Source organism: Brassica rapa, chromosome A08 (genome assembly GCF_000309985.2).
Source record: "Brassica rapa cultivar Chiifu-401-42 chromosome A08, CAAS_Brap_v3.01, whole genome shotgun sequence".
In the NCBI taxonomy this organism is placed as follows: Eukaryota; Viridiplantae; Streptophyta; class Magnoliopsida; order Brassicales; family Brassicaceae; genus Brassica; species Brassica rapa.
The window spans coordinates 22287722-22311056 of record NC_024802.2 but is presented as its reverse complement, the minus strand read 5'-3'; the positions used below and the strand labels follow the sequence as shown (position 1 = coordinate 22311056).

The following is a 23335-nucleotide window of genomic DNA, read 5'->3' as shown; positions in this document are numbered from 1 at the left end:
GTAAAATTTAGACCAAACCGGAATGCTTTGTTTCTTTTGGAAAAACCTTTCAAACAGAACCATATGTAGTCGGGATCTTTGTCTGAAACTGGAGTAGATAGGAAGAAAAATATGAAAAAACTAAACTGGAACAAAAATGATAAACGTGACCGAATAAAATTCGATTTCTGTAACTGGTAAAATTTAGACCGAACCGGAATGCTTTGTTTCTTTCGGAAAAACTTTTCAGACAGAACCATCTGTAGTCGGGATCTTGTCTGAAACTGGAGTAGATAGGAAGAAGAAATATGAAAAAAAAAAACTAAACTGGAACAAAAATGATAAACGTGACCGAATAAAATTCGATTTCTTTAATAGAAACCCAGAAGAAGGATCAAAAAAGGTGACAACAAAGCCACGATTGCAATTACTGGAAAAAGAAACAACCTTTTTGCTTCATTCTTCTTCTTTTTGCGTACAAATCAAAAAGACTATTCAAAAAGACTCTCTCTCTCTCTTTTGCTTGTACGAACCAGGAGGAATAAGAAAGTAAAGATTCTACCTTTCTCTGCATCTGGGGTCCCTCTTAAGTACGATGGCCACGGGAGATCGCAAGAAGATTATCATCGATACTGATCCTGGAATCGGTATATCTTTTTCTCACTTATTTACTCGATTCGATTCATGCATAAAGTCTCTGTCTTTTGGATCTTCTCGAGATTTTTGAGTTCACTGATTCAAAATCTAAGTTTTTCCTTTTTTTTTTTGGAGAAGTTTTGAAGATCTGAGATAGATAGATCCATGAGTTCTATTTATGTTTTGACTTTACTAACTGCTTTAATGAAGAGAGCTTGCATGTGTTTCTTTTCTTCTCACTGGTTTTTGATGATTATGTGTAGATGATGCAATGGCGATATTCGTGGCTTTAAAATCACCAGAAGTTGATGTCATTGGCCTCACTACTATCTATGGCAACGTTTACACCGCTCTCGCCACTCGTAACGCCTTGCATTTGGTATCATACACTCTGTTCTTATGGATCTCATAATGTAATCAATTACTTAAGCATCTTTTACTTCGTGTGCATCTACAACTAGTTGGAAGTTGCTGGTCGGACGGACATTCCTGTGGCTGAAGGAACACATAAAACTATCCTGGTAATGTCTCTACTCTGTGTCCTTTATATGTTTATTGTGACAAAGATGGATGCTTCAATGTGTTTGAGTTATTAATATTTGTTTTAATCACTTTCTCTTTTTGATTTGAGCTTAACACTTAATCATATCTCTGTGCCTTAACACTTTGATAACTTGTTGTTGTCTTTAGAACGGCACAAAACTTCGAGTTGCTGACTTCGTTCATGGGAAAGATGGGCTTGGCAACCAAAACTTCCCACCACCTGAAGGAAAGCCAATTGAGAAATCTGCACCTGAGTTCTTAGTTGAACAAGCTAAGCTTTACCCTGGTGAAATCACTGTTGTTGCTTTAGGACCTCTCACAAACATAGCACTGGTTATAGACTTTCTCATGCTCATTTTTTGAGTCTTATCTCTATCTCACTGTTATATTGAAGATTTTCATTACCTTGACGTGCAGGCTGTTCAGCTTGATCCTGAGTTCTCAAAAAATGTCGGACAAATTGTTCTTCTTGGTGGATCATTCGCGGTAAATGGAAATGTAAATCCAGCATCTGAAGCTAATGTAAGTTCTTTCACTCATTAAAGTAATATGAATATGTGATCTTCATTCACATTAGCTTATACACTTATTAAGTGTGAATAATAAATGTTCTTATCCAACTTGTTGGATTATGGTAGATTTTTGGAGATCCAGAAGCTGCAGATATTGTCTTCACATGTGGGGCTGATATAATTGCTGTGGGGATCAACGTAACTCATCAAGTTGTTATGACAGGTTAACTTGAAAAGCTCCTTTGATGTTTTCTATGTGTATACAAACGTTGTTAACATAATCATATGATGACCCTAACCGTTAGTTTTATTACTCAAGAACCTAGTTTAGTGAAACATATTTTACTTAGTAATGTTTAACAATACCCACACATCTTGTAATCATAACTTCTTCTCGTTGATATAGCTGATGACAGGGACAAACTGGCATCATCAAACGGGAAACTAGCTCAATACCTCTGTAAAATCCTTGACTTGTACTATTCTTATCATCTTGACGCTTATGAGATCAAAGGTACGATTTGATTAATCATTTGTTCTTTAGACCCCAAAAAAGAACAAAGTTTTTGCTCTGTATTTTTGATATTAACCTGTTTTTTGTTATCTGATAGGTGTTTATCTTCATGATCCTACAACGATCATTGCGGCTTTTCTTCCTTCCCTGTTTACTTATACTGAAGGAGTTGTTAGAGTTCAAACAGACGGTATCACTAGAGGACTCACTTTACTGTACAACAATCAGAAGAGGTAAAAGATTCATGAAAGCTAACCAATTGTTGTAAGAAGATTAGAACATAAAAATTTGGAGTTATGGGGTCAACAAAATTGTTGTCGTGTGTGTGTTTTTGATGTGAACCAGGTTTGAGGAGGAGACCGAGTGGTCAGACAAACCATCGGTAAAAGTTGCAGTGACGGTTGATGCTCCAGCGGTCTTGAAGCTCATAATGGATAGGCTTATGGAGTCTTGATCATTTGGTCTTCGTGCTCTTTGATATTGCTCTTCTACTTGTAATGTAAGCCCTCTCTTTTGCTTGTAACACAAGCCCTATTGAAATAAGGCTCTTCTTGCCACAATTTTTAAGACTCAAAATTCATTTGGGTGCTTTTTATATCATTTTTATCATATATATATCAACTGAAAATCAATTGATACTAATAAAAAAATTTCAGTTTCTTTGTTCTTTTTAATTCAGTTTCTTTTTTTCTTGATTCCCAAAACAATATAAAAATAGTCATGGAATAATGCTAAAATCCCAATAAGAATAGCAAAAGTCAAAATCATGATAATAGACAAGCAGAAACATATTATAATTGTGATCATATAAAGGTTGCCATTGCCATGCATTGCACTATCTCAGATTCTCAGTGTAGATAAAATAAGAAAAGGTTAAATTACAGTCAAAGAGGAGAAATGGGAAAACTAAGGGGTTTAATCATAATTTCACAAAAGTAAAAGAGCGAAGGTGATATTATCACGGTGATAAGGACTGGGAGGATAAAATAATTATAAATATCTACACTTGTCTCTCTGACTACTTCCTTGGAGAATCACAAAAAAACATTCTTCGGTTCGGACAATAACAAAGACATTAGCTTCCGTACACTTGTCGTTGTCGTCATGATTCTCTCTCCTCATCTTTCGACGTGCTCTCCTCTCATTCTCTCTTTCTCCTGACTTCTCTCACTCTGATTTTCTCTCCCTCAATCGTCAACTTTCTGCGATCATCATCATCTCATCATCCATGGATGCTCCGGTCATCGAAGAAGAAGACGAGGAGGCGTTGGCCTCTCTCGTCCCCTTTCCTCCGCGTCGCAAGATGCATTCCTACAGCGTCCAGTTCGACCAGAAGCCGCACCACCAGATCCGCAAGCACAGCCTCGACGAGGTCCCACGATCCACCACCCTCGGAAACGACGCCGTTTACTTCGATTCCTCCGACGAGGAATTCTCCACCGGAGGAGCCATCGCCATCGCCAACGCCAGCGGCGAAACCGTCTCCGACGGAGGCGAGGATTACGCCGTCGTAGCGCCTCCTCCTAACGCCGGCGTCGGGGAGGACGCCGTCGAGCCGCTCCCGGAGTTCATCGGAGCCGGAGGCGGCGCCGGGATCTTCAAAGTTCCGGTGCGCGCGGCGGTGCATCCCGGACGGCCGCCGTGTCTCGAGCTGCGGCCGCATCCGTTGAGGGAGACGCAGACGGGGAAGTTCTTGAGGAACATTGCTTGTACGGAGACGCAGCTCTGGGCCGGTCAAGAGAACGGCGTGAGGGTGTGGAACATGGAAGAGGTTTACGACGCAGGGTGTGGCATTGGCGGTCAGGTACAGCGAGGGGATGAGGATACGGCGCCGTTTCATGAGTCTGTTGCTACTTCACCCACAATGTGTTTAGTGGCTGACCAAAGCAACAAGCTTTTGTGGAGCGGCCACAAGGATGGTAAGATCAGGGCTTGGAAGATGGATCAGGAGCAGCCTTGTGAGGCTTCTGATGATTCAGAGCCTTTCAAGGAACGAATCTCGTGGCTAGCTCATCGTGGTCCTGTGAATTCTATTGTCATTAGCTCTTATGGTTAGTTTACTCTGATTCAGTCTATGGTTGATCATATATAGGCATGCTAGTTGGGGTAGTTCGGTTCGGGTAGTTTTGTTTTTGGTTAGTTCAGTACTACATAAATCTTACCGAATTAATCCAGAATAAAGTTCGGTTTGGTACTCGGTGAGTTTAGTTTTCAAAAATCCTACCAAAGTTTTTGATTTCATTATCTTTTGGTTTAATTTGTTAAAATTTTCTGTTAAGTTTGGTTAGTTTGATTATTTCGGTTTGAAATTTGAGTAGTTTGGTAGGGGTTTTGGTATAATTTGGTTATAATTTTTTTTTAAGAAAACCGAAATAACCCTCGAAGCGAAAACCAAACTTTTTAAAAAAATCTACCGAATCAAACCGAACTCCCAACCGAAAATTTTGGTTCGGTTTGGCAGGCTCCATTCGTTCAAAATCCCAGCTCTAATTCATTAGTTCGGTTAGTCTGGTTGGGCTCTTGTTCAACATGCTTTTGTTTATGATTTAGGCGATATGTGGTCATGTTCCGAAGGAGGTGTGATCAAAATATGGCCTTGGGACTCCTTAGAGAAATCTCTTCTTATTAAACCTGCGGAGAAACACATGGCTGCGTTATTAGTGGAAAGATCTGCCATTGATCTCAGGACTCAAGTTACTGTCAATGGCACATGCAGCATATCTTCCTCAGAGGTCAAGTTCTTGTTAACCGATTCAGTAAGAGCTAAAGTGTGGGCCGTGCAGTCACTCTCATTCTCAATATGGTATGGTTTTGACACACTAGTATATGTTATGTTACTTTTTAGTCACTTGAGCATCTCCAATTTATTCTATTTTTCAATATAAAATAGAGTTCAGAATAAATATGCTTGAATAATATTTTATTTTTCGATCATGAAAAAAGAGTTAACTCTATAAATATAATAATAGTTTTTTTTTGTTTTTTTTTTTATCTTTTTATTTTTTCCTGTAAAATAGATTAACTCAACTCTATTATGGAGTTGATCTATTTAAAAAAAATAGAGTAAACTATTAGCTTATGGTCTAACAGATTCTTGATCTGTGCAGGGATGCTCGGAGTAAAGATCTCTTGAAAGTTCTAAACGTCGACGGGCAAGTAGAGTGTCGTGTCGACACGCCACCTACGCAAGACCAACATGGCGACGACGAGACCAAGCTGAAGTTCTTCTCCGCTTCCAAAAAGGAGAAACCACAGGGCTTCCTACAGCGATCGCGTAACGCCATAATGGGAGCTGCTGGAGCTGTTCGCCGAGTCGCCACCAGAAGCGCAGGAGGGTTTGCGGAAGATACAAGGAAAACAGAAGCTATCGTCTTAGCTGTGGATGGAACTATTTGGACTGGTAACATGAGCGGTCAGATCGTCCAGTGGGATGGTAATGGAAGCCGTTTGAAGGATGTGAATCACCACCACAAGCCTGTTCTGTGCTTTTGCAGTTTCGGAGATAAAATCTACGTTGGTTACGCGAGTGGATACATCCAGGTTTTGGACTTTGATGGGAAGTTAATGGCGAGCTGGGTCTCGCACAATGAGCCTGTGATAAAGCTAGCGGCGGGTGGGGGTTTTATTTTTAGCTTGGCGACTCATGGTGGAGTGCGTGGATGGTACGTGACGTCTCCGGGACCCTTGGATAATATAATCCGAACGGAGCTGTCTCAGAAGGAGGCTTTGTATGCTAGACAAGATAATGTTAGGATTTTGATTGGTACATGGAACGTTGGTCAAGGAAGGGCTACACACGGTGCGCTTATGTCGTGGCTAGGCTCTGTCGCTTCAGATGTTGGCATTGTCGTTATTGGGTTGCAAGAAGTGGATATGGGGGCAGGTTTCCTTGCCATGTCGGCTGCTAAGGAAACGGTAAAAAACTCATTTTAGTATTTTTCGAATGTTGCTTTGTTTTTTAATGATAAAGGTCAAAATAAAACGAGTGATGTGGTTGTAGGTTGGACTTGAAGGAAGTGTTGTGGGGCAATGGTGGATTGATGCAATTGGAAAAGCACTTGATGAGAAGAACACTTTCGAACGTATGGGTTCAAGGCAGTTGGCAGGGCTTTTGATATCTCTTTGGTAAGTGAAAATTTCAGTTATTGCATTCTCTTGCTTAGCTTGTATGATTAATCATGTGTCACTTGTTTTCTTCCCATGTTTAACTAATTATGTGCTTTAATTCTCTGCTTAGGGCGAGGAAGGAGATTAGAACACATGTTGGAGATCTTGATGTTGCGGCAGTCCCATGTGGATTTGGCCGTGCCATTGGCAACAAGGTATGTCTTACTCTTATCTACTATCTCAACTTCATTTTTTTACTTCTTAAATTCTGATTATGGAGCGTATATGCACTTATGCGTTTGGCATTTTCATTATCTATTGATATCTTATTTGACTGAAAATACAAATGCATTTGGAATTTTTAGGGTGGTGTGGGACTGAGAATCAGAGTTTATGACAGAATAATGTGCTTTGTGAACTGCCATTTGGCTGCACATTTGGAGGCAGTTAACCGCAGAAACGCTGATTTCAATCACATTTTTAGACTAATGGTGTTTTCCAAAGGACACAACCTAAGTAACACAGCAGCTGGTATGGTGCTGTTCCTGTTCTTGTCTTGCTCACTTGGCTTTTCAACATATTTATTTTGGCTGCTTTATTCTTCTGGTTTGCCATGGGCCCTCTCTCTTGCAGCTGGTGTCTCAACAACAGCTTATACACTAAAGACCACCACTGTATGTTCACGAGTTTAAATTATTCGTTCCTTACTTTTTTTTTGTACTGAATATATTTCTCTCTTCATCAGAATCCAACCACTGGCACTGAAGAAGTCAAGTCTGATTTAGCAGCAGCAGACCTGATCGCATTCTTCGGCGATTTTAACTATAGGCTTTATGGTATAACCTATGATGAAGCGAGAGACTTCATTTCACAGCGTTCCTTTGACTGGCTCAGAGAAAGGGACCAACTTAGACAAGAGATGAAGGCTGGTAAAGTCTTCCAAGGAATGCGTGAGGCATTAATCACTTTCCCTCCCACTTACAAATTTGAAAAGAACCGTCCAGGCCTAGGAGGTAAGAATGAATTTTGAGACAGTTTTGTTATGCATGGTGTGACAAGAGTTATATATATATAGACTTTGTGTTCTGTACTCTCTCCAGGGTATGATTCAGGAGAGAAGAAGCGAATCCCTGCATGGTGTGACAGAGTTATATACAGAGACACTCAAGCAAGCCCTTTCTCTGAGAGCAATTTGCAATGCCCTGTAGTTTCATCGGTTATAATGTATGAAGCTTGCATGGATGTTACTGAGAGCGATCACAAGCCTGTACGCTGCAAGTTTCATGCAACCATAGCTCACGTTGATAAATCTGTGAGGAGACAGGAGCTTGGGAATATAATACGAACCAATGAGAAAATAAAATCCATATTCGAGGATCTAAAGTTTGTTCCGGAAACAAGTGTGAGCACTAACAGCATTGTTCTCCAGAGTCAGGACACAGTTGTACTAACAATCACAAACACTTCAACCACTAACAAAGCCATGTTTAGTATTATCTGTGGTGGTACTACTTTTGTCAAGGATGATGGTGAAGAGTCTGATTATACTCCACGAGGCTCCTTTGGTCTACCTCGTTGGCTTGAGGTATCACACTTCCTCTATTTCATAAAAAAATGTTATTTTAAAGTTTTTTGCACATATTAATAAACCACTTAAAAACTCTATTTTATCCTCCAATCACACACTAATTTTTTTTCTCTCTAATTAATACACTAATACAATGAAATTGAAAATGAACATTTATTTAAAATTCTGCATTGAAAACACAAAACTACATTTTTTGAAACAAAAAAAAACTCTAAAACAACATTTTTTAATACACGGAAGGAGTATTGTCTGTCCCCCCCAAGAAACTTCAAGCAGTATTCAAATAATTTGTTTTCTTGTAGGTCACGCCAGCAGCTGGGATAATAAGCCCGGAAGGAACCGTGGATGTGAAGGTTCATCACGAAGATTTTCAAACAATGGAAGAGTGTGTTGATGGCATCCCACAGAGCTGGTGGTGTGAAGACACTCGAGATAAAGAAGCAATCCTGATGGTGAACATTAGAGGAAGCTGCTCAACTACAATGACAAGCCACTCGGTCAAAGTCCGTCACTGCTACTCAGCCAGAGTATGCCTCCTTGAATCCAGACCTAAAAACCTAACAAAGCACCTAGGCGGTTCACGTCGTCATCCAACTGATAAAAGCCGTCATGGAAGCACTAGACCAAGAACTGAAGACTCGGTTAGCCGAGGTAAAAGCCACTGATGAGAGCTTGTGACATTAACAGTTTTAAACTAGATCTTTAGAGCAGATGGACCATCACAAAAATAAATGCATCAGGTGAAGTAATCACTTTTTTTTATTCATTCTTTGATTCTTTAGAAAATACATTTTGTGTCACAAACTGTAGATTTGCTTTGAGACTTGAGTTAGTCTCATCAGAGTGCATACATTCTCTTGTTGAGTTCACCATTGAGAATCTCTGACTCTGAAGGCATATGAGAGAGTGAGAAAGACCTTGACTTGCTTCTCTCTTTCCTCATTTGTTTCAGCTTACATTCCTCAATCCTATGCATGACCACACAGTAACACATTGCACCTATAGTGGTCAGCATGATCGTCCCACCAATAACCGTTGCACAAATCGCCAGCCACATATCCTCCTTACCAACAACAATAAACGAAAGAGAAACAAAGGCAATGGATATGAACAAACAAGCCAACCACATGAGCTTGTTGATCACAAACACAAGCTTCTTCTTCGCCTTCTGTTCAATCACCACAACCGATGTCTGCACCACAACAACGGCCAACGATATGAACAGCGCCAAGCTGTCGAATATAAAGAAGACCAAGAACGGTGCTTCGTTAGCTATCCTAGCTTCTCCCAACACCAACGGTCCTCTTGTTCTGTCCTCTTCATATTGTCCAGGTATGGTGAAGATGGCCGCAAATGCAACCGTTGCTATTAGGACAGCTACAACTGTTGCTGAGTTTATAGCGTTGTTCAGACCGTTAATGTGAAGCTTCTTGAGTCTCTTTGCGATCCTCTGGACTCTAGCACCTGTTTGGCGAGACTGTTGGAGCTGAGATTGTACCTCGTGTCTAATGTCGCTCACCGTTTGCTTAAGCTGTTTAGCTGGATTCTGAGGCTTCCCAAGATCTTTAGCTGTGGCAGCTCCTGCTTCCTTCAAAACCAACACAAGCTCTGCGTTTCCAATCTTCTCAGCTATATCGAGTGCAGTATCTCCAGCCTTGTTCAGAGCATTGAGGTTGATTCCATCAAATGATACCAAACATCGCACTATCTACAAGCAAATACAAAGAAAGCAATTGGTTAGAAATAATTTTCAAGAAATGTCCATGCTGTAACTAAGATAAATTAATTATAAAATTGTTTTGATGAATTAGAAAAACTAGATATACAAAACAAAATTAGACAAATTTGTAAATTTGTACTTACACTATTCTTTAATGTTAAAAATTAAGATTAATTTTTAGATCAATTTAAACCGATTAAAAACATTTTAATCGATTAGAATCGTATAAATCAGATTTTAATAAAATATTTGCCGCTTGGAGCTGCCAAAATCAAAATTTAGAATTATGGTAACCAGAACTCATGTAGATTGAAGAAACTCAACAATGATGATACCTTAGTACGGCCTTTCTTTGTAGCAATATGCAATGGAGTGTTTCCTTTATTATCCTCAACGCTCAAAACCTTAGGATCAGGCCTTACCAACTCAAGAACAATCCCTTCTTGTTTACCTTTAACAGCCATGTGAAGTGCCGTTTGTCCCTTTTTGTCAGTTCTAAATCCGATGCTTGCATCGTTACCTATCAAAGACTTGACAACCTCAACATGCCCCATCCGCGCAGCAGAATGAAGTGCCGTTTTACCGTTGTTCTTAGCTATCTTAGCTAAATGAGAATCCGTCTTCAAAAGAAGATTCACCACATCAATGTGTCCTTGTGTAGCAGCCGTGTGCAACGCGGTTGTACACAACAGATCAGTTGTCATGGCTAAGTTCGGAAACGTCTCCAAGAGTTTCTTCAATGTCTCTACAAAAACATAACGCAAATTCAAGATCCGTGATCACTAAGGTTTTAACCCCATAAACTAACTGCAAGTGCACAGTAGACAATAAAAGTTTCTTTTACCGAGATGGCCTTGTTTTGCTGCGACATGGAAAGGATCAAACCCATTCCTAGCTGCAATAGATGCGGTTTCAAGATTCATATGCTTCAGCATCTCTTCAACAACTAATGAATGTCCATTGTCTGCTGCAGTGTAAAGAGGAGTCTCTCCTTCTAGATTCTGCTTTGACAGCAACTCCTTCAACTCTTCAGCACCGTTGCAACTTCTAATCGATTCCAACACCTTTCCTAAGTTCCCTGTTCGAGCTGCAATGTGGAGAGGAGAGTCTCCTCTTTTACCAGGTGACTCGTTCTTCTTCATCTTCTTCTCACCGTTCATGAAACTTAACTGTCTCTCTATTACTACACGAAAGCTTTTCTGTTTCTCAACGAACCCACGCAAGCTTCTCTGCCTCTCCATTGCTCTTCCTTCGGTTCCATGTTGGAAACTAACTTGCTTCTCCAAAGGTCTTCCCTTTCTTGGATGATTCTCAGCACCAACGCATCTGAGACTCTCTTGTACCTCGATGGAGTTACCTAGAAAGCTATGTTGATTCTCCATTACAGGAGGCAAAGAACCCATTATATTACAACCGTTCTTTTAGCTAACTAAGATCTAAAACAGAACAGTAATTTAATTAGGCAAAGATCTTGAAGAATGACAACTTTGTCTGTGAGATCTTTTCCAGCAACCCTTGTTTTGTAATAGAAGAATCAGCAGGAAAATGAAAAACCTCGACTTTCTTGTAAATTGAAGATCTCTTCCATGTGATGAGAGAAGATTAAGAAAAAAGGTGGCAGGTGGTTTCTGCGGAGTGTAGTTGAACTATCAGTTGCATCTGAGAAAGTAAACAGCTTGACTTGAGTTGTTGAAGAAGTGTTTGAAAGTCTGAAGGCTTTTTTTAAAACGCCCACATGTAAGAATCTTTAGTCCTTAAGCCATTGACGAAGGACAGGAAGATGCACAGAGACAAAGGAGTGAAGAGTGACAGTATCTTCAGCTGGGAACCATCCTTTTTCGTGGTGTTTTCTTTATTAATTCCATTAAATTTCCAAAATCTATTAATTATATTACTAAAACTATATACAGCCACTTAAAAAGCACATGGCAGCCTTCCTAATATTCGAGCTTTCTAGATTTGTCTTTTTATATACTTGCTGTCCATATCAAGTCAAAAAAGAGTAAGCACTATGTGATTGTGACAGGTCAAAGTCTTTCACTTTGTTAGTTATATGAAAAATTGAAAACAAAATATTTGTAGTCACAGAAATTTTGTTATAGAAACAAGTACTTTACCCTTAACCGGTTGATATCCAAAGCAATTGGGCACAAAACTATTTGGATAATCGTTCCATGAATCTTATATTCACCGGTAACAACGCTTAAAAGAGGAAGAAGTCAATCCCGTAACAATATTTTACCATTTTTTTTTTTTTTTTTTACCATTTCATCTTACACCAAATAAAATTTACACCAAGAATATTTGATTTTATTGGTTTAGACAGCTAGTAGGTTGAATAACACCGAGACTAGTCCCAAGAGCATTGAAACAATAGGAAGTAGCAGGAGTTCCTTTCTTGTAAGTAAGCTTAATGTCTTGTAATGTGATATCTGTGCATGGATTGCTCTTGCTGCACACCAGCTTCATCGCTTGTTTTGTGGCAGATGTTCCTTGTATGTTCTTAATTATACGTCACTTGGCTTATCTTCACCCCGGAATGCTATTTCACATAAATCTTTATTAGAACTACAATCTACTTCAAGAGTATTTGATTTTATCGGTTTAGACAACTGGTAGGTTGAATAACACCGAGACTAGTCCCAAGAGCATTGAAACAGTAGGACGTAGCTGGAGTTCCTTTTTTGTAAGTAAGCTTAATGTCTTGTAATGTGATTCCTGTACATGGATTGCTCTGGCTGCATACCAGCTTCATCGCTTGTTGTGTCGCGGAAGTTCCTTGTATGTTCTTATACGTCACTTGGCTTATCTTCACACCCGAATGCTATTTTTGACGTAAATTTTTATTAGAGTTTAGATCACTATATATTTGATAAATATATTGTATCGTCTACATATGATATATATATATATATGGATATATACCTCAGTAGGGCAACCTTTGTGGGAAGGACAATAGTTTTGGTCGATTATAATAGGGTTTTGGACGTTCTTCATGATTAGGTTCTGGAAGAAGACGTTCTTAACGAATCCGTTACTTGGCCTCGCCCACGACTTTATCCTCACGCCGTTTTGTGTTCCGGTGAATACCGAACTCGATAGTGTCACATTCTCTACTCCATCTTCGTTCAATTCCTTTGCCAAGCTCCCAATGCTGCGAGTCATCACATAGTTATATTATATAAATTCCTTATGCTATAGAAAAAGAAGACAATACACACATATTTATATGTGTATTTTTTTAATTATTTTTTTAAAATTAGATGCACTATTTTCGTCGCCTAAATAGACGCTCCATTAATATAGTATAATATCATTCTAAAATATTAGATATGATTTGTACATGTACTATTCCAAGAAGTGTATATACACATACCTAACACCATGACCTGGGCCACAAGCAAGTTTGGAGATGAGGAAGTTCCGGGTACCAGCGCCAATAGCAACACAATCATCTCCCGTCTGAACGGTGCTTCCGGTGAATGTGACTCCGGTGGAGAATTGAACGTGGAAACCATCGGTGTTTGGACTATTCCCGGGAGCCACTAGCTTCACGTTACGGACGGCCACATTGGTGCAACCGTTGAGAGTCATATGAGTGACTTGGCTGTTCATCGATTTGACTCCACTTATGATCACGTCTTTACCCGAGTTAAACGTTATTGACTGCAAATAATGCATCAAATATTTTATGAGATTGATATCTCCCGTAATTTCACTTCATGTAATATAAATAAGTATATGGGTGGTCTAGTGGAGTTTCATTCAATAGATAATTATCATAATTGGTAGAACCGTGGACTTACATAATAAAATTATAACTATTTATATTTCGACCAATGATCAATTCACTTTCTTATCGATCAAAAATAATTAGTTCTTATAAAACTTACTATTAAACACACAAATTCTGAAGTTTGCATGGATTCATATTAAAAACTTTACTTGTAGAAAATGTAGTTGCATTATCAATTTCATACTCTTATGGTACATAAATAATTGAAATGTGGATGCTTGACTATTACTAATAAGTAATGAATAATGGTTACGGCTATTACTAATGTAAGTTGTCGAGTAAAATAAAGTTACATATATTCATATTTAACATGTCACGATTCACGAATATATGTAATGTAAGTATGCATATATAAAAAGAAACTATTGATAAGAGGAGAGAAGCATACCCTAACACCGGGAGGACAACTCTGACCAGATTTTCGGCAAGCCCAGAACCCATTAGCTCTAGCATCAAAAGTCCCACCGATAAGTGAGATTTTGCTAACCTTATTGAAAAGAATCCAATAGCCGGAGTTACCAAATGCCCTGTAATCTGGCGGAGCAACGACGGTTCCAGCCAGTTGAAACTTGAGCCTGCTCTTGCATGGCCCTCCAAACGTTATTCCCTTCACCATAAATGTCCCAATTGGAACCATCACAGTGGCTGCAGCTACTGAGCCACAAGCCGCCTGCCATGCTTTGAGGAATGCTCCCGTTGAATCCGTCACACCGTCAGGTTTGGCCCCGAAGCTAACGACGTTGAATACGTTTGCGGCCCCGGTCGAGACATCGATGAAGGTGAGGAGTGTGAAGAGAAGTGTGAAGAAAAGTGGTAATGTAATATTTGATTTTGTCATTTTATTTTATGTGAGTTTGACTTTGTGTTTGTATTAGTCTTGATGCATGGGTGTATATATAGTGCATCAACTGGTTCGTTATTGGAATCTATGGTGCAACTAAGTATACATGTGCTATCTATATGATAAGAGATTTTGAAATTATTTGTGAGTGATAAAAGAGTTTACATTTCCAATCATTTGATGCACACATGGTTGCTATATGCACTGTACATATAGGAATGTCTACGCAGCTTGCGTAGTCACGTTACTCACGTACGTATATGCACGACACGGCCAAAAGCCATACCGTTAATTAATATGAATTGAAAATAGAATTTTTTTTTTTTTGGAACACAAGTAAAAATAGAATACATATAAATGTCTACATCACGACAATCACCATATTTTTTATAACACATGACATGTGGTTCACCAGCTATTGACCAATAGAAGACATGTGATTAACTAGCTCACACATTATTGAAACTAACCCAATCATATTCGTTAATCATTCAGATCGAATGACAGAAAGTCATTAGCACATGCAATTTATTTATGAGTTAACTATGTAGATGATAATAGTAAGATTGAACTTAAGTAAATGAAAATGATGTCATCTATAACTATGCTGTGAAATTATTGATTATTTATATACTATTTTATGAAATCTAACACACTATTTTGTTAAATGTATTTTTCAGCTGATTAGCTTCGGTTTTATATATGTTTTAACCAACGATTCTTACCAAATTCAACGTTATTCTATTGCTATCTATCAACTTTTTAGTTAAACGATGGTGTCTTTAACTTTCACTATTAAGATAATTGTTAGAACATAGATATCTGAGAACCATAGAATATGGCTTTGTACCTATCAATTAAATGCTTAGAAGATTCGGATAATATATGTTTTGGAATATAAAGACCATAAAATAAAACTAAAGGAGCAACAAATTAACAAATCAGTCACATGACTCACATGTAATGTGAGTAGAAGAGAAGAGGCGCAGTGGTTGACGGAGAAAGAGATGCCGTAACTCTCGGATTATTAACAAATACCATAATAGCTTTTGGTAAATATTCATATATGAAGCCATAATTAGCAACAACAAGAAATATATCATCGAATTAAGTTTAATGTAAAAAACAGAAAAAAAACATAACGAATATGACACTGTTATTACAATTACATAGAACTTTTAAGAAAAAGATTTGGCTTGTCATTTTGTTGATCTGAATGACAAACCAAATCTTTTTCATAAAAGTTCTATGTAATTGTGATCGGAACCAAACTGGTCGGTTCTTGTAGTGTTGGAATTAACTCTTTAAGAACCATTAAGAAGAACATCTAGGCCCATTAAATATGGATTTTTGTTTTTTTTTTTTGAAACCCCGGATTTTTGTTAAAATTGTCACTTTGGAACTAAAACCGAAACTCTTAGAGCATGTTTAATGGGGTTCTTAGCGGAAGTTCTTATATTCCACTAAAACCCCCCCCCATTAAACATGCTCTTAAGGCTCATTAATAACACATGACTATCAACAAGTCTGGTGTCCACTAGAAGAGAAGAAAGGTCTAGCAGAATCTTCAATTTGCATTTTGGACTCTGGACTCATATACTACGTACTCTGTACAAACTGACGATTGAAAGTGAAGGTGAAAACGACGTAACATAGACTACCAAGTGAAAACCAAATCGTAAACGGCTCATCTCCCGGCCCACTCCATGTGGCTTTAACTGGATAAGACCGTCACGTCTTAGCACCTTTGGGATAGAGATTCTTAGAAGTTCCACGTGAATTTTGTAATCATGCAAAATTTTCCTACTAGTCACCATTGGCTAATGCGTTGTGCGTACGGGAAACTGTTGGGTGTTTATAGTCATCTTTATGAAAATTTAGGTTAAATTATGCAAACATTCTTGGTATAGCTTAGTCAATCATTGAAAATGAAACTATGATTTGAAAAAATAATGCGCACGTAGAGTTTTCAAAACATGGCACATATCAAGTTTTCAACAGGTTTTATAATAAATAGTGTCTTGTTGACAAAAATTAAAATAGTTATAAGTCTTAACGAACAAAAACCCAAAAGTATATATATAAATATATAATGAATTCCCCATGCATGTGTTTCGTTTGAAACCTGAGAAAAATCATCCTTATTACAACAACAACAAAGTGAATTATCAAAACAAAACGAAACAAAAACAACAACTGATAGTAAAAAAATTTGTAAAAAAAACAGTGAATTTGCAATAGACATTTAGTTTCTAACATCTCAATTTAAATCATTCAACAAACCATAGAAACAAACTCATCAATGCTTTTATCAGAGCTACCTCCTTCAGCAACAGCTTCTTTAGCCAACATTTTCCATTTCTCGGCATTCTTTCTAATCTCTTTCCCTTTCTCTCCTTCCATAACTTCTCCCACACACCTTACTATCTCCTCTCTTCTCACGAATCCATCACCTTCTGCCTTAACCCTAACCCCAACCTTCCACACATCCTCTACGAACTTAGCATTTGTAGGCTGATCTGTCCAATGAGGCATACCAATCATTGGAACTCCAAGACTTAACCCTTCTAACGTCGAGTTCCATCCACAATGTGTCAAGAAACTACCAACAGATTCATGCGCAAGAACTTCAAGCTGAGGACTCCAGCTCACAATAAGTCCTTTCTCACCAATTTCTTCTACATAGTTTTTGGGAATCTTGTCTGTTTCTGTTTCTCTTACAACCCACAAGAAGAAACATCCGCTCTGTTTCAGACCAGTTGCTAGCTCCATCATTTGGTCTTCGTTTAGAATCACCAAGCTTCCGAATGATACATAGACAACCGAACTAGGCTGCTTTGAGTTTAGCCACTCGATGCATTCAGTGGACTTCGCAGTGAAGAGGCTGAATCCATAGTTCTTATCTTCAGAGAGTCGCTTGTCTAAGTACATCGATGGAAGCGTTGGTCCTACGTTCAAGACTGGCCACATGCTTTTGACCCATTTCAACAACTAAGAAAAAAAAATTAATGATAAAATCACATAAATGAATAAGATAAAAAAAACAAGGCTAGAGAAATTTCTTTTTATTAAATTTAAGAACATCAATTAATTTAAATAATATGATAGTAATATGTGTGATAAGAGTTTCTCCAACATTAAAACATGTGTTAATTTGAGATTGTCAAAAAGGAAGTTTTATTGAAAACCCAACCAATGATATGCTCTAACAAATTTTGTTGGATAACAGTTGATAAAATAATTTTGAAATATATGCTTTAATTTGGATATTTTTCCTCATCAGACATAGACATGTTCCTATGTGGATAAATATTCGTTACCTTTTCTTCCAATTTATCGAAAGTGTTGCACAACACTATGTCGACACGATCAATGTTTGAGAGCTGATCAACCACAACCCGTAGTATATTAGGGTAAGAGGACGACTCGCAGAGGAAAGAAGGCAAATCATTCGCATTCAGCATAGGAAACGAAGGGAAAGATGCTAACGTCGAGTGACCATACTTCGTAGACGGTACAGTGAAGGAGCCTTTGAAAACATGGTAGTAAATAGCCGAGACAAGCCAAGGTTGCGTGAAGAACGAGGCACCTCTCAAACCATGATCATGAGCTACATCAAGAAGCCACGGCATGGTGGAGTCGTACACAAGAGCCTTAGGAATGTTTCCGGACAGCTTCATGTCTTGTATCAACTCCGGTAAGCGTTTCTTGATGCTGGTTTCTACTCTTTCCATGTAATCATCTAGGTCTTGTAACGGGTCTTCGCCTTCTTGGAAGCCGTTGGAGATGGGGAAGACAGTGATTGAATCGTTATCTATTTTGTAAGGCGGAGTGGGTTTGTCGGAGACGAGGATAAGAGTGGGCTTAAGACCCTTTGAGGCTAAGCGCTTGCAGAACTGGGACAATGGAGTTATGTGGCCTTGTCCAGGGAAAGGCAGGACGATAACATGAGATCCTTCTCTCATTTTTTTTCTTTTATCTTTTTTATTATTGTGCTCTTGTTTACTCAGTCTAACATGTGGGTGTGTTTATATAGCCATAATATCGGATTAAGAAGACTTTGATATGACTACGTCTTTGGTGGGGCGATTTCTTGGACTAGAATACAAAAAAGGTAAAGGTTCCGTGGCGACCAAGATGTGTGGAACAGAGGCCGAGGTCAGTGATAATGCAACCCACCAATCTATATATTGACATAATTATTTATTGTAATTTGCATGTGACATAAGTACCCAGTGTACGACATATATATAGTTCGCAACATGTATACAGTATACGCATGTTTACCTATACTTTTAACACCAACAAAAAAACATATACTTTATTAGGTTATTTTTGTCTTCTTCACCATGGGGGAGACACATACACTGCAGCTCAGCTGTATATTACTACTGTTGAGGTCATTGCTGATGTAACCCGGATCCAAAGTGTAAATCATTGATAGATACTCATCTCATGCTATCTAAAGCTACTTTACTACTAGTATTAAAAGCGTAGCTCATATAGCGCCTGCTTGTGGGTTTTTGTTGCTGTGTGTGTGAGAAAATCTACAATTTTTCAAGACGAATTAACTTCAAAATACTGTTGATAAGAAATATTTGTTTTTACAGCAACAAGCCAATTGATACTAATTAAAAGTAATATATATATACCATATATTTACAAATAATTTGCTTTGAAGAAGTGGTTTTATAAACTATTTCCTCCGTTTCATTAAGTTAGATGTTTTAGAGAAAAAAATTGTTTTACAAAAATTGTTTTTTTGTATTTTCTATGAAAAAATTGTAATTTTTAAAAAAATTATTTGACTTTATTAATTTACTATTACTTAAAAATTATCAAAATTTGAAAATTATAGAAAACAATATATTTATTATAGTGATTTAATATGTTTTTTAATATATGTAAAAATACTAAAAAACTATCTTTGTGAAACGGTAGGATTATAAATTCAATGCTAAGAATTTCTTCCACACTAAAAGTTGTTCAATGGAGTTCTTGTCAGATTTATATTATTATTATAATTTATTTTATTTATCTGATTAAACTTTATTTATCTTTAAATAGTTAGGTTAATTATAAAATAACAGTTGTATTTAGAGTATCTAGAAGAGTTCTATTGTTGTATTCGAGCAATTTTTGAGCTACATCTCTCATACTTTTTTATTTTTTCTATTAATTTAACTCTTTACTGCCTTTGGACCTGCTCCAAAAGAGACCCGAGTCGTTGGCGACTCTTCTTTCTTGAGGCTCAAGATATTCTGCCGTCATTTTCATTTGAATTATGAGTGGTCGACGGTTATTTGTTCATAGGAATATTAAAAACATTCAGTTATACATTATTGACTAGTCTTCGTTTCACTTATATACATTCTCAGTATGTAAAATAGTAGAGTTCCAAATAGATTATACATGTGTTTTTTTTTTTTTTTTGGTAATCAGATTATACATGTGTTATTGGATCTCCCTAGATGTTTATCAAGTGATGATATGTATATTTTTCGTTATTTCATATAATTTTTTTAATATGCTAACAAATTTCTCTATGTTGATGTACATCATTTTTCCGCTAATAACTATCAGACAGTACATTTTCAAAGTTATAAAATCTAAATTATTAATGAAGGTCTTTTAAGTTCTTAAATGAAAAAAAAAAACTTTATGGTAGTATTTAAAAAATATGAAAGATAATGTACCAAAAAATAAAAAATGGGAGGAGTCTGGTAATGGCCAAGATGAAGGAAATAGTGTTCTGAAACAGCGTCCAATGGTTATATTACAACATCAACACAATGTGGAGTACTTTAGTTATTGTGTTTGTTGGTTTCAAATCGGGAGAAAACCTAGATCATGGAGAGTTAAGACAATAACAACACATGTTATCTCCTGCAGCGGAAGTGTATAGGACGGATTGAGATGTAACAGATGGATCCAATCGAATGATCTTCGAAAAGAAAAGAGGCTTTTGGTCACAATGCATGACAACCAAAAACAAGATCATCTAAGACCGAGAACGAAGATGGATAAAGTTAGCGTATCAGCCTATTCTACGGATGAGTTAGATAGCAACGTGTTATTATTTTTCCAATTTCAAAATCTTCTTAAAAATGTGTTGTTTATCTCTTATGTTTCATGTAAACATTTGAATCCAGTTTGATATTAATAAAATAGTTTGTCGTTAAAAAAAAAGAAAGATAATGTACTTTTTATATCCAATAATTGGGCTTCTAGTTCTATTATTTGGGCCCGTAGCTGTAACACTAACATGTAATTTGAAGGCAAACATATACGTCGTTTAACGCCGGTTGCTCTTTTATTGGACTAGTCACATGTATCCGTCATCTCCAAGCTCTTCCAAGCTTACAGTACATTTCTGCAAAATAAAACTATTGAGTTTGATCACTCCGTTTTAAGAACTTTCCGTCGCCGTCCACTCGAAACCCGTGACAAAGTTGGTTAGCACTACCTTATTATATCACTCAATTCATATGTTGTCCCTACAGTAATATTCATAGATCTTATTTACAAAAGTCCAAGTTCTTGATTTTGACTCTGTTGGATAAATTTGTTTACCATTCTTAATTAATTTTACTTTTTACAGTGAACATTCTGCGCTTATATAATTTCTAGTAAGGATCCATCATATTATTAGACTGGTCGGTACTATTTTTCCACCGGCTGGTCGGTAAGATAAGGTGCCAATAATAAACCTATTTAGTTTAACTTACCGGGCATAGAGACAGAATACAAAAATGGCGGTGACAAGGAGCACTAACTTTAGTCTTTAGTGCAATTCAAGATCAGCCATATACGTCTTTCAACCTTATAATATCTCTCCCCTCAAAATCATTTTAAGCTAATAATATTCTTTTTTAAAAATCATTCGTGGCCTTCAATTTTTCGTTCTTTATGTCAGAAAATGCCATACTCCTAATTCTTCATTAACGACGTCGTTTGGCAGACGTTTAGTAAGCAAATTTGCTACTTCCCGTGTGCTTTAGACTTAAAGGACGAAACCAACCACTTGGCACCAAAAAAACTTCTCTTTCTTCGCTCTTCAATTGTGATCATCATTCTCTGCATCGCGTTGAGTTGGTGGTGATTGAAGAAAGAGTAATGGTTATGAACTTCACCTAGATACTCTTTATCATCTCGGCCGAGTATTGGGTAAACGTCGTCGTCTCTGTTTCTGGGTAAGAATGATCAAAGACTCTTCCAGTTTCTTCTCCCTTCCTCTGTTCTTCGTTGGGTTTGAGCACTTTTCGATCGTTACAGTTTCTGGGTTTTGCTTACTTTATCTTGCAATGATGAACTGCGAAACTGAGAATCTTTACGTATAGTTTCATCTGTTGAACGTTCTTGCTTCTCTGTTCTTTCGTTTCTTGGTTCTGTGACAGTCTCTGTTTCTGCCTCTGTTTTGATCAGTTTTGTGTCAAAGTTTCGAACTTTATGGTCGATGCTTAGCTCTCACGTACGACTCTTGACATTGTGGTCGATGCTTTGCAGATTCAAGAACTGTAACATAATCTATTCTCAAGTCGCGGGATTTGATTCAATGGCTTCTTCAGAAGTATCTACTTGTGCCAAGAATATTCCAAAACCTCCTCCTCTTCCTCGTGTAACCTACCAAGCTTCCAGAAGCAAACCCTCGAGCTCATCATCACGCCTTGTGCCCCAAGAAACAATAGAAACTTGGGATAAGCTTTTCAAAGAAGGCACTGGAGCAGATACATACGTTGAAGTCGATAACAAATCTCATTTTCTAGCCCATTCATACATACTGGTAAGTATAAAGTCTTATTTCATCTCATATAAGAGAAGTAATACGCTAAGAGAAGGTTGTATTGCATCTTATGTAGGCTGCAGCTTCACCTGTAATGCCACAGCTTCTACATCAGTCAAGGGACAAAAAAGGAAATTCACACCTCAAGTTCCTCGGAGTGCCTCAAGAAGCTGTCTACATGTTCATTCGGTTTCTCTACTCTTGCAGCTACGAGGAGGAAGACATGAAGAAGTACGTGCTCCCTTTGTTGGTTCTCTCACACTGCTACTCGGTCCCATCTCTCAAAAGAGTCTGCGTAGAGGTTCTCGGTCAAGGATGGATCAACAAGGAGAATGTCATCGACGTGCTCCAGCTAGCTCGAACCTGCGACGCCGCGAGGATCAGCTTTCTATGCGTTTCAATGGTCATCAGAGACTTTAAGTCTGTATCTTCAACGGAAGGATGGAAGGTGATGACGCGAGGTGATCGTAAGCTAGAGCAAGAGCTTCTTGAGGCGGTGGTGGAGGCAGACGCTAGGAAGAAAGAGAGGAGGAAGAAGGTGGAGGAGAGGAGAATGTATTTGGAGCTTTATGAAGCTGTGGAGGCTCTTGTTCATATATATAGAGAAGGTTGTGGGACGATAGGGCCTCGAGGTAAAGCGCTTAAGGGAAGCAAAGCTGTGTGTGAGTTCTCGGCTTGTAAAGGTGTTGAAGGTGGGCTTAGACATTTCTTGGGATGCAAGTCTGCTAGGGCTTCGTGTGGTCATTGTAAAAGGATGTGGCAGCTTATTCAGCTTCACTCTTGTCTCTGTGGTAGTTCTGATTCTTGCGAGGTCCCTCTCTGCCGGTAAGTTCCAGTAACAGATCCTTCGAATGTTATATAAACAGTTTGTAATCATTTCTTTTATAACTTGTAGGAACTTCAAGGAGAAGATGAAGAAGATTAGCAAGAGAGAAGAGTCTAAATGGAGGTTGCTTGCGGAAAACGTTACTACAGCTGCTAAAAGAAGTCTTGGTCCATTCTATTCTTCACGCCGTTCTGCTTTGATATAAGATAGGTTTTAGAGTCATTGAAGTGTAAATATATACAAGGGATAGGGATAAAGACTATGTGTCATGAACAAGGCCCACCATAGTGGTTTTGGAACAAATGTTGTCTTCACCATGTTGTTGGTTACTTTGTTATATACATGCTGAGTCTTGATCTTTGACAGTGTTGTAAAGAAGTTTTCTCATCATCATACAATTCTTTTTTTTTTGTATACAATGTGTTGTTCATATCAAAGTAGTCTCAGAAGACTTTAAAGGCAGACAGAAGATAATAAAGATCATGCTAGT

At 37.9% G+C, this 23335-nt stretch overlaps 6 protein-coding genes and 1 long non-coding RNA gene across 10 annotated transcripts; 3 read left to right on the top strand and 4 right to left on the bottom strand.

Moving 5' to 3' along the window:
* The first annotated feature begins 281 nt into the window (after positions 1–281).
* LOC103836523 (probable uridine nucleosidase 2) lies at positions 282–2851 on the top strand. Its single transcript, XM_009112798.3, has 9 exons — positions 282–626; positions 879–994; positions 1077–1136; positions 1306–1491; positions 1576–1680; positions 1797–1893; positions 2077–2184; positions 2282–2417; positions 2530–2851. The coding sequence occupies exons 1-9, from the start codon at positions 575–577 to the stop codon at positions 2636–2638; spliced, it is 969 nt and encodes a 322-aa protein (XP_009111046.1). The 5' UTR covers positions 282–574; the 3' UTR covers positions 2639–2851.
* A 238-nt stretch (positions 2852–3089) lies between these two features.
* LOC103836521 (type I inositol polyphosphate 5-phosphatase 13) lies at positions 3090–8945 on the top strand. 3 transcript variants are annotated; one of them, XR_001955487.2, is made up of 10 exons: positions 3090–4235; positions 4735–4987; positions 5292–6099; positions 6185–6309; positions 6422–6506; positions 6657–6965; positions 7037–7304; positions 7392–7876; positions 8182–8619; positions 8832–8945. XR_001955487.2 is itself a non-coding variant. In XM_009112796.3 (10 exons), exons 1-10 carry the CDS (start codon positions 3413–3415, stop codon positions 8542–8544), a joined length of 3417 nt encoding a protein of 1138 aa, XP_009111044.2. In that variant the 5' UTR covers positions 3090–3412; the 3' UTR covers positions 8545–8751. The 3 variants fall into 3 exon arrangements, 2 of the variants coding, with proteins under 2 accessions (XP_009111044.2, XP_009111043.2); XM_009112796.3 differs by lacking the exon at positions 8832–8945 and having other exon boundaries at positions 6657–6822; positions 6925–6965; positions 8182–8751; XM_009112795.3 differs by lacking the exon at positions 8832–8945 and having other exon boundaries at positions 8182–8751.
* On the bottom strand, positions 8621–12391 carry LOC103836522 (ankyrin repeat-containing protein At5g02620). Its single transcript, XM_009112797.3, has 3 exons — positions 10444–12391; positions 9935–10344; positions 8621–9587 (listed from the first exon to the last, which is right to left on the bottom strand). The coding sequence occupies exons 1-3, from the start codon at positions 11000–11002 to the stop codon at positions 8718–8720; spliced, it is 1839 nt and encodes a 612-aa protein (XP_009111045.1). The 5' UTR covers positions 11003–12391; the 3' UTR covers positions 8621–8717.
* On the bottom strand, positions 11451–16046 carry LOC103836520 (polygalacturonase-like). Its single transcript, XM_009112794.3, has 4 exons — positions 13784–16046; positions 12976–13265; positions 12525–12753; positions 11451–12423 (listed from the first exon to the last, which is right to left on the bottom strand). The coding sequence occupies exons 1-4, from the start codon at positions 14231–14233 to the stop codon at positions 12196–12198; spliced, it is 1197 nt and encodes a 398-aa protein (XP_009111042.1). The 5' UTR covers positions 14234–16046; the 3' UTR covers positions 11451–12195.
* Positions 16047–16288: 242 nt separating this feature from the next.
* Positions 16289–18259, bottom strand: LOC103836517 (UDP-glycosyltransferase 74E2). The gene is made up of 2 exons (XM_009112791.2): positions 17557–18259; positions 16289–17227 (listed from the first exon to the last, which is right to left on the bottom strand). Exons 1-2 carry the CDS (start codon positions 18199–18201, stop codon positions 16511–16513), a joined length of 1362 nt encoding a protein of 453 aa, XP_009111039.1. The 5' UTR covers positions 18202–18259; the 3' UTR covers positions 16289–16510.
* On the top strand, positions 18223–23259 carry LOC103836518 (BTB/POZ and TAZ domain-containing protein 3). 2 transcript variants are annotated; one of them, XM_009112793.3, is made up of 4 exons: positions 18223–18394; positions 21743–22019; positions 22096–22844; positions 22915–23259. In XM_009112793.3, exons 2-4 carry the CDS (start codon positions 21792–21794, stop codon positions 23048–23050), a joined length of 1113 nt encoding a protein of 370 aa, XP_009111041.1. In that variant the 5' UTR covers positions 18223–18394; positions 21743–21791; the 3' UTR covers positions 23051–23259. The 2 variants fall into 2 exon arrangements, with proteins under 2 accessions (XP_009111041.1, XP_033132335.1); XM_033276444.1 differs by lacking the exon at positions 18223–18394 and adding an exon at positions 21185–21429.
* Positions 19599–21210, bottom strand: LOC117127121. Its single transcript, XR_004449907.1, has 2 exons — positions 21009–21210; positions 19599–20946 (listed from the first exon to the last, which is right to left on the bottom strand). It is a non-coding gene; the product is annotated as an uncharacterized LOC117127121 (long non-coding RNA).
* Positions 23260–23335: the final 76 nt, after the last annotated feature.